Source organism: Calonectris borealis, chromosome 4 (genome assembly GCF_964195595.1).
Source record: "Calonectris borealis chromosome 4, bCalBor7.hap1.2, whole genome shotgun sequence".
NCBI classification, from domain to species: domain Eukaryota; kingdom Metazoa; phylum Chordata; class Aves; order Procellariiformes; family Procellariidae; genus Calonectris; species Calonectris borealis.
In genome coordinates, this window is record NC_134315.1 from 17,448,497 (window position 1) to 17,459,715 (window position 11,219).

At 38.1% G+C, this 11,219-nt stretch overlaps 1 protein-coding gene across 1 annotated transcript in view; it reads right to left on the minus strand.

The window, feature by feature from the left end:
* Positions 1-10,195, minus strand: part of PROM1 (prominin 1) — a 56,114-nt gene extending 45,919 nt beyond the window's left edge. Inside the window, exon 1 of the mRNA XM_075149212.1 lies at positions 9,802-10,195. Coding sequence (XP_075005313.1) covers positions 9,802-10,021 — 220 coding nt within the window. The 5' untranslated portion in view covers positions 10,022-10,195. The remainder of the gene's footprint in view (positions 1-9,801) is intronic.
* Between the last annotated feature and the right edge of the window lie 1,024 nt (positions 10,196-11,219).

The window sequence follows — 11,219 nt, forward strand, 5'->3', positions numbered from 1 at the left end:
GGATGCAGTGAGGGACAACGTGGGAGGGGGCAGAGCTGCAATATGAAGTAGGTAATGAAGAGATCAACTATGAGCAGGATTGAAACTATAGGAGTGGTCTAAACAGGGTGAGCTTTAACCAGAGCGCAGATAGGACTAAGCACGGTGCAATTGCTGAAGATGAGGAATTGCAACAGCTGCTGAAGGACCCAGGACGTGAAATTAAGCAGACCCCCTCTGCACCCTTCCTGACAGAAAATACCATTGACCCACTGAAGAAGTTATACAGCAGTGGATCAGATAATAGTAACAGTCAATAACTTCATTCGTGCACACAAAAAGTTCCCCAATTTCCCAAAAATATGGATGAAACAATGGAAGTTTTATAAATTTAGCTTCCTCAAGGTTGTTACTAGTCAGGAAGACCAAATGGAAAATCCTCACACCTTACAGCTGCCCCAAACTTGAGTTTATTCCTTCAGTGCAGTCACATTTTCTGTTTAGGCACATTCTGCTTTCCATCAACATGCACAGACAATGTTAAAGAGCCTGGTCAGGAAAAGGTTTAAAGAAGAAAAGAAATTGCCACAATATTGACTGTTACAGGACACATAGAATGAAAGATTTCTCCTTTGAAAATAACCTTTGCACGGGACTTTCTAGTTGTTCTTTGCTACAAAGAAAGTTCTGTTCTTACTGAAGTTTTGGAAAGAGAACACAAAGAGAGAAGCCTTTAGAAAAATCTTTGCTTAGGAGGCTGTAATAAATCTGCACATATCACGCAGACACAAAGTCAAGTAGAAAGCTTTGAAGCAGTATTCCACAGAGAAACTGCATTCTCTCATTTTCTGAAGGCAACAAAACTTCTGTAGCATGTTGTTTATGCCATGGCAGCTATTTTTTGCCACTTGCTTTGTTTGCAGTAGCTACCTAAAGTTCCCTCTAGGCCACCATCTGGTAAGGATTTACAACAGATTACGGGCAAAGATTTAACTCGGTGCACTATATATGCTTGTCTATATATGCACACTGCAAAGACTGAGCAGCTTCTTGATAGTGTGGGTTGTATAGACATACTGGACTTGTAACTTTGATCAAAGTAAATATTTAGACTGTATGAACAACATTTTTCCTACTCCTTTCTCTCCTCAGAAGTTGCTGTAAACTGAGCAAAGCACAGAACATCCTCTCTTATATTGCACAACTTGCATTAGTGGAAATATGAACACAGATAATTGGGAATGACATGCTGGAGCCCTGCTGGTACCAGCTTTTAATTACTTCAGTGACTGGTGTTCTGGCAGCTTCACTGAGATCCCCCAGAATTCCTTCTTTCTGTTTTCCCATTTCTGCAAGAGCCATAATTTTCCACGTATCTTCGATAACTGTGGCACGCATATTGGTTCAAAGTACTACAGAGATCACTACTTCACTCAAAAATCAAAGCAAAAGTAAAGGTTGCTACTCTGAAGAAAGTTAATTAGGCCTCAAGTTTGTATTTGTTCTGTACAGGTACACCCAGGCATCTTTCAGCTGAGTTAAACAGCCAAGGCAATACTTAGTAGTATTAAGAATATTCACATTCACAACTGTAATCACTGTTTAAACTTCACTAAAATAAAAAAATTTGGTATATTTTCAGAGAAAACAAAGATCTTGATTATGCTATGATGCAATACAGGTCATAATTTAATCACAGAACTGTTTTTAGATGAGAAAAAAATATATCGGCATATTGCAAAAAGTGTCAAAGCAGGTTTGCGGGGTTTCTTTGTAACTGGTAGGCTTACACTAAGATGTATATACTGATAGATTAGTCAGCTTAAACTACAATAGCTGACATTCGTGGCAGCTGGTTTCCCTTCTAACAAGAAGATAACTCACTTGTGGAAAAGGAAGAAGTATACTCAAAAGCTTTAATACCAACATGTAAAGATTTAATACTGTTAAAAGGATGACAAAACCCACTAAAATTAATACTTATATATTTATTTTGCTCCAGCAACTTTTGAATAGTGCATATTAACTTAGAAAATAGGATCACTTTTGTTAAGATCTAAAAGTTACACAAAGGATCTTGAGAAGCAAAAAAAAAAGTGAGTAAAAAGGAGAGGAAAAGAATTCTAATTCTCATAATTTTTGAAGTAATTAAACATTGAATATAAGGACTGTGGAAAGAAAATTTGTTGCAAAGATCTATCAAAGTCTTACTACTTTGGCTGACACGATTAAAAAAAAAGCCATCATTGAACAAGACCTATGAGTTTGTTGCTCTGTAAATGACAACCTAAGCAAATTGTCAGACAAAAAAAAATGAGAGGACTAGGCTAATGCTATCTAATTATGATGGTCTATAACAAAGAAAAGAGAAAGTCAAATGACTGCTTTTCCAATAACAGGCAGTATCTGTACAGTATCTCACATGATTAACTCAAAATGCTTCATAAGAGCCAAGTTGATGAAGGAATTGAGAGGTCCCTTAGAAGCTTGTGAAAACATTATTCCAGGAAGTTCAGTGACATCCCCCCTCTCTCTCCCTGTCAGTTCCATGAACTACAAATTAGAAAAGAGAATGAGGTTCAACACTATGCAGATAGATAAGCTTGTAAAAATTAAATGGAGGGGGAGGATGGAGAGCAGAGTGTTAAGTTAGGAAAATCATGGAGCCCCAGCAGAGTGGCCTGAAAACCCACGCAGTCACAGATAATTTTCAAAGAGGTTCACACACGATACACATTACCAGAAAATGTGGCTGACCCAAAACCTTTTCCATCCCACTTCTCACCATACAAGATGCTGCAGGTATGCTCTGGAAGTCTCAAATAAGCTTTCATGCTTTTAGTGTTTAGATTTCCTGTTAACAGAAGGAGGGACACAAAGAACTGCCTCCTTCACATGGTGTACTCTGACTGTGATCATGCACTGGCATCTGAAAGGCAAAACTTAGGCTTTGACCAAGTTGATGTCCAAGTTGCTTATCTCTTTGCTATGAAATACTAAATGGGATGGGTAATCTTTTAGAGAATTTAAGAAAAATGAATGCACACAGCTTAATTCAGTGTTTTACTGTAATTGCTAGTACACAGACACCATATCTAACATTACTACCCCCACCCCCAATACACACACCACACAGTAGTATTAACTATGTAGATACATGAATTTTTAGGACATGGTACCTTTGCTTTTTTCTTAAAAATATACAAATCTTATCAATGAAACTTCTTTACCTAGAATGATAAACAAACAACAAGGCCACCCTCTGCCATAATACCATCCTGTACCTCCCACCCTTCCCGTCTTGTAGTCGGCATGCCTGGATTTAGCTGCGCCCAGAACTCATCCCCTGCGCACCGAGGCAGGCAACGCTGCTGACCAGCTCTTTGGTTATACCTTGTATCTCTCATTAGCATCCATAACAGGGTCAGGACAGTTTCAAGCACTGGCCTGGCATTGCCCATGCTGTAACTATTAGCAGGTTTCCTGAGCCAACTCAGTACTTTGCCCAGAAAATGCTCAACCCACTTTCCAGGAAACGTTCCCAACAGACAGAAAGTACATAGCTGTCTTAATTTGGAAGGGGTGGAGGGCAGTTTAGGTTTGGGAAATATGAGCTGAGTCTCAATACCACATAACTGTAGGCTCATTTTATTTATTATTATAATCTAGCCTCCAAGAGGTGCTACTGCTTAAGGTGCCCTCCAGCCTGTTACCACAGCCATCTGTGGTAATGCCACTTCTGAACACGCTCCCCACAGAAGGTAACCCAACTCCCTCAAACTCCACTTGAGGTTCATATTCATCAGTTTCTCCCTTCTGTCCTAATAGTGTTGAAATTGTGAAGCTGGGTTGTCATTTCCCAATTGCTGTCAAGGCATGTTTTTTCTCCTAGGCACAGCTGGCAGGCAGTATTAAACCAGATCAGGGCAAGCATTGAGGATACTGTAGAGAAAGGATTCCAGATGGGTGTATAGTGCAAGATGATCAGCTATGCTACACTGATTAAAAAATGACTTGCCTATTTTCCACATAATACCTGTCTGCAAAAGAGATTCCTTGTTTCCGTAAACCAAAAGAAGTGGGCAGGAAGACATCAAAGAAGTGTTAATGTTTGCAACTGTAGTTTTCTGTGGTAGCCTCTAGTAGATAATCTGTGTAAGCCTCCCCTCCCTAAAACCTCTGGCTCCTCCCTGTCCACAAAAAATCCTCTTGACAAGCAATCTGTTAGCCTGCAGTTTGGAATAGTTCAGGGAAAAAGGAATTACTCTTCTGATACCTAAGAAAATAATTCTCAGTGTTCCTTGTTTACACGAGTATGTCATCAAGTAGAGCATCTCTTAACTTCCCAGCATGAAATGAGCAGTGATTTTTTTAAACACTGTTTGCTTGAATGTATATGAGTGGGCAGAGAAAAGAGGTGGCTAATTTATCTTGTATCTTCCTGCTGCTCTATCTTCGCCAGTATTTTTCAACGTTAGACACAAGACGTTTCTTTCAATGTATACACCATATTACCAAATAAAGAAGCACTGTAAGTCCCCCTTCTTATCCCAGTTCTACCCAAATGACACCATCACTACTTGCTACACACACCATATATCAACTCTGTCATCTGTATATAACCTGCATCTTTGATATACGCACTACAGCTACTACTCTAAATTCACGTCAGCTCTAGCCATAGTGCTGGAAAAAAAAAACAGTTACAGGGATGTGGTGAAGGCGCTGACTCTACAGCTTACTGAAATTGTCATTTCACAATACAGCTTAGCCAATCTAACAGCTAACTTACTAAAGGGCAGGTCTCGCTCTTCCTCCCTTCTTCTCAGTTCCTGCACCAGCAATTGCATCTCTGCTCCCAACCCAGCTCCAGGACATAAGCTTTAAGAAAGCCAACCCACATGCACAGGGAGGCAGCTGTCAAACACTAGCTCAAAAAAGCAGTCTATCACATCAGTGCGTGTGCAGTACACATCAATTTCACACCCGAACCAAAACTGAGACTTCACACAATTGGAAAAAGGATATTGTAATTTAAGTTTTTATAAAAGGTCATAATTGAACCTAAGCAGTTCTCTCACGTTGCTGAACTGCAGCATCTGCACATAAGTCAAAGCTCAAGTCAGAGCCAGAGTGCAGTCCTTTCACTGGTGCAGACATGCCCAACGTTCCTGGGAAAGTCTCAAGTTTAAACATCACCAGCTATGCGCAGCTGAGTTTAGCTCCAATGCTACAACATCCAGACACATGCTTTTTTTTTTTGTAGGAGAGCTGTGGAAGATTTATTCCTAACAGGAAGCAAAACTAAATTAGAAATGGACAACCAAGAACTAAATAGTTACAAAAGGCAAGGAAGTTAGTTTTACACACAAAAAAAAAAAATTCTGGCTTACTGACTCAGGGGGTCATAAAATGTTTTGATTATTTGCTTTAGAACCTCACATCGAACATAGCCAATAATATATATATATTAAAAAAAATCAATATCCTAGGAGCTCAAACCTACCTACAACAACAGGGGTTTACATACGCATTTTCTACTACAGCTATACTAGCTAGAGATACACTGTTTATTTTCACATCAAGTAACATGATTTTTTTTTGTTTTAAAGTTAAAATGTTTTAATTTCTGAATACACTCATGTGAGATATTAATTGCAGAGACGGGGAACACAAGACTAACTTGCTGAACTCCACAATTTGCAGCTGCTTTAAAGGCTGACCAGATGATGAGAAAGGAAGACCAAAAGGGGTCAGAGACAGGACTTTGCATTAAAACAGTCAAGTTCTGATCCTCAATCTTATGCTTAAACTGTTCAACAAGTGAGACTCCACAAACAGAAAGAATTGAGAGATGTAGTCCAGGTCTAAAAACCAGTTTATTTTTGTTCCCCACAGGCAAATAGAACATTTAACTCTTCATACTATGTTCTGCCCTGGAAATACATGCATTTAATGGTTGATTTTGTTGATAAAGTTTTATTCCTGCTTCAGCAGAAACAGGGTGATTCCAAATAAAAAGCAGAAGCTCGAACAAAGCAGTTCTAACTCAACATAAGTAGCACAGTTGTCCTGCAATACGTTCAGGTAGAGTAGAGTAAGGTAAACAGGATTGTAAGTTTTTGTTGTCTTCCACCTAAAAATAGGAGTAGGAGCTTTATTCCCAGCTTGTTTCCTTTGTGAACTCTTCACATTTTCGTTACCAGACACAAGCTGTGAAGCTGAAGATTTGTTGTGCACATCCTGCTGGCAAGTGGAATCTCAGATTAACATCATCTTACTGCAACTAACAACTGGTTTCCATGGGAACAAAGACAAAGCCATGATTCATAGCAGCCAGAGGATCATACTGACCATGCCCTGTCTACATCTGAAGTTCACATCTGAAGATCTCAACACAACAGGTGACATGCACCATGTCACAACCATGAACTGACTTAACTTTATTAATAAATTAACACTTCAGTTTATGACAAATTCTAAGCAAGAGAAAAACTGACAATTTGTTTTGTTAGATGTCCTCTTAGCTGAGTGATAGAAGCAACTTGTAATTTTCCTATTATCGTCTATTTATTGTAAGTGGTGCTATTAACAGGAAAGAATAATGATGCTTTATCCTACACAGTCTTCAACAGAAGGAGCAGTAGCACCACCATCTCCATTTCACAAATGGAGAAACCAAGGCACAGCAAGATTACAGTGACCTCCTGAGCCTCAGCTAGCAAACCAGCGACCAAACACAGTCTTTTCCACTCCAGTGTATCATTAACTCAAAGTGGAGGCTGCTTCCCTGCATAACAGTTTATGCTTGGGAGTAAATTCACTCCCATTTACACCAGCACATCATCTAGTGAGGACGAAAGTATTTGACTGGTAAAGTTGAAAGGAGAATCTCTTTACACTCACTGAAGCATTGCAATCAGATATCCTCGTTCACTTTTTTAAACTAGTTTCTTGCCATATCCAAAGAGCACAGTGCTGGTCTTAAAGATTCAGCAATTTAAAAAAAAAATTGAGGAGTTACTTGCCCTGGTTCTGTTACTGTGCTTTACGCGAGCACTATATTTAATCCCATTAATAACTTACCTATTAAATCTAAACTTAGATTAAGTTGTATGTCCACAAACCAGATGGCATGAACAAATTTAGAAGTAAGTAAATAATTACTATGTAGATTTAACTAAGAAAAAAAACTTACAAAATATTTCTTGACTGATTTTTTTTCTTTAAAAGAAGTGATCCCTTTCAACTTTTAAGTAATATATAAGAACGTTTAAATAAATGTTACGGCTTAGCAGCATGCAAATACTTTAAGAACAACGTTTCCCAAAGACTCTGATGTACTTCATATTTTGCTTTATCATACTAGCTTTCTTCCTAAAAGGCATACTTGGGACTGAAGGAGTATGAATGTTATACTGTAACTTGTTCAGCTCCATCAGAGCACTACTGCAAGCACAAAAATGACTTGCAAAGGCAGGAATATATCTACATGCAATTAGATAATCCTGTCACTTTTTTTCCTCCCAGCTAAGAGTACTAACAGTAAATTGGAAAACCAAACATCAAGTACTTCCAAGTATTAGGAAAAAAATATAAGACTGCTAAGATCAAAGGTCTAAGTGATTGATGCCAAGTCCTGCACACGAATCACACTTCTCCTCTGTGTTATGGTTATATGCAATACACCGGGGCATCAACCCAGAGCTAACTCTTCTGAAGCACCAGCCCAATCAGAATGATGAAGTTTTGAGTTAGAAACATCAAAAGGCTTGCTTTCTGTGCCCATTTGTGATTATGTTTATTTTTACCTCTGAATCAGAATGAACTCTATTTCAAGTTGACAGTTTAAAAAAAAAAAGCATTTCAAATATGTAACTACACCATTAATACACTGAATGTGAAAATAGAATAGCATATGGCAAAAGAGATTATGGGGATTAACCAATTAAATAGTATGACTCAAACCAACATGATCCGTCAAATCTGTGTTTTGCAGTGAGGTATGTGGGGGCATGGGAAAAGGACTTCACCTAACGCAGACACTGGAAGCCAAACTTCTAAAAATAACTGATTTGGCAAAAAGTATCTGTGAGGAAGGAAGGAGAGGTATGAGATGTTCAAAGCTTACAAGCTAGGAACAAGTGATTTACTTCTGGATGTCTCCTTCCTCTTTAATACTGGATTTCACAACACCTACTCGATACAGAACTTACTACAAGCAGTCCCTCAGGACTATAACCTTGATCGTAAATTCTATATTCAGTGATTATTTACAGGCTTAGGACACAAAATATTAAATTTGACATACAAGGTTACAGACCAAATTCCTGTTAATATAAAGACACAGTAAACATCTCACTGAAATCAAGTTTCCACAATCGCAGGAGAATAAAATATTCAAGCGGGGCTTTAGGCAGAAGGAAGGCCTGTTTCTAAGAGTTGAATGCAGATGACAATCCTAACATATCAGGTCTCACAGACAAGCAAATAGTTCATCTGCATATTTAATGAAAAGAAAGAGGCCACAAAAGCAGAGGTATCTGGAAACAGTTCCTCCAAAAGGTGACGTTACTGTCAGCTTCATGCAATTGCCCTCGTTACACCTTGTGTAAGACCTGCTCAGAAGACAGAGCCTGCAGGGAACAGGCCACGTTTTTGCTCTCCAGGTTAACACCTGGGACTCCGGGCACTTGTCTAAAGAGAATTCATTCATTCAAGTTCAAATGAACTCACTCTTCTACAGCTATTGAAGAAATGTCAAAAATACAGGCAAATAATAGTTCACAGGTATCATACAGGTACGTGACCAAAGAATTTAAGATTTTAAATTACTAAAGGTTTTAATATATAAATTGAAAGATGTATAAAAGAAGTTTATTTTATTTTGTAGTACACAGTTACAGCTAAACCACCAAAAGGAATCAACAACAAACCAAAGCCATTCTTAGATTTTATTAAAACTTCACCTCAATATAATTTTAAATGTCAATACTATTCAAACACATTAGCATTTTCTTTTAAGAGCTAAATGAAACAAAGAGCAGGTTGGAAAGTTAAGTTGATATAACTACCACATCCAAAACCACACAGAATTCCCAAAAGCACCTTTTAATCAATGCAACCTCAACAACCACACACTTCTCTGATATCTTAACTTTTCCTTTAGAAGAAGACACAACTTAGTAGGAAAGGAATGGAAAAAATATCTCAGTAAAACAAATGCAGTTTCAAGTCTTAACTTCAGCTCACAAAGGAACAAGAAGTTACATGTGGCTGTGTAATGGAACTGTCCTTATATAAAACTTGACTGTGGATGCACAGATATGGAAACAAATACAATTTATTTCAAGCTGCTAAGTTTCCATTTCCTAGGCTAAATCTCATAATATTATAACCACCTGACTGTTTATCATAATATGCAAATTTCAGAGCTGTCTCTTACGGATTTAATATTAAATACAAAGCAGTTTATGCCTTAGTCCTATCCCATGCTTCTGAGCATATATAAGAAAAAGTTTCCGTTAAGAAAAAAAAAGCCTCAAATGCATCAGTGACAGCTTTGAGGTATGCAGGCAAAGTTCTGTGAAATTTCACCAACATTTCATTTTCATTAACAACCCCCCCACACACTATGCTTAGCAGAAAAATGTTACTTTATATGAAACTGTACACATTTCCAGGCCATAACACATGCTACTAACAAAGCCCTTCATATCATTTAGTTCCAGATGATGGTCTTTGTATCTACAATAGGATAAATGCATCAATAACAAATCTATATTTAAAAAAAAAAAAAAAAAAAGATGTTTATCTACTTACCTTGAGGAAAAGAATTTGGCTGCACTAAGTACAGAAATGCATGTACTATTTTAAACAAAATTCCTATTGGTCCAGGTTCATGGTATGCACCTGTATCATACGTCTTGGCTGGTACAAATCCAAAATCCAAAGTCCCAGGAGGCGGTTTGTATATAGGCTGTACCTCTGAAACAGTACTTCCACAAAATAGCAGCAGCAGCAAACAGAGTTCCACAGCCATAGCTAGCAGTATTCATAAAACTGGAGGTAGAGAGAACTTGTCCCACCGAGTCTAGAAATCTTCAATGCATTCACTTGGGGGTTAGCTTTCTAGCCAGGAAAACACTGATGCACCCTCACACCTTTTATTCTTTAATGTATTCTTGCTTCGGAGTAGTACAGAAGCCTCTTGTGGAAATGACTCAGCGCACCATTTCTAGCAAAAACAAGAAAGAGCTCATTAAGGTGTGTGCAAGCAAATAGGAAAGTGCAAGGTAATGTGCACTCTTCTGTGGAAATTGAACATATCAATAGTTGTAAAAGCAAGCCAAACAGGATAGAAAAGACCAAAAAAAAGATTGAGGTCTGAATAATATGGTCTACTACACACACTGTACTTGAAAGAGGTGGGAAAAACAATTATGCATAGTTCTGGGTCAGTGAGTTTTCAAAAACAAAGCAAGCAGAGCTTTTTCCCTTGGACAGCTCCAAGGGAAACAAAACTAAAGGAACAATGTATGAATTGCACTTCTGACTAACTACAATATGTCATGTCACAAGTTACACAATGCATTTAATCAGCCACCTGATGTCACCGTAGTTGATGACAATTATTACAAGTCATACTCTGTAGCTTCTTCAATCTCAACCTTTCAGTAAAACCTTCCAGCTTTAATCTATAATGTTCCAGTTTACAGGACTCCGCTTTCTTTCCCTATGCATGACCTAGCAGATGGCACCCTTCTGACACCTGTTTCACAGCTAATGCCACAGATTCCACCTCAAGGAAGAATTTAAGATGCCAGCCACTCCTAATTGTCCTCCAAGACTGAGGAAAGAAATTATTCATTACTGAAAAGTTAACAAAAACAAAAAAACAACAAAACTTCACCCTCCTGACAGATGACAATGGGTATCAGTAATTACCTTCTATTAACTCAAACTATGTCAAGGCTTTCCTTAGGAACTGGAGAAGTCAACTCAAAAATTTTTATTCATAGCTTGCTAAAGCTGAGCAGCATTAAGATGACTTCGGATGCTTTCACATGTTTAAGAACATTCTGAATCTACAAAATCACAGCAGTTTAATTAACCACCACTTAAGAAACGTAAACAGAAACACCCTCGGGTTTCCAACACAACAACTGACCACATCTTCATCTATCTGGGCCTACGTAAGACTCCTTTACTTCAGCATGAGCCATGGTGGCCTCCAAGGA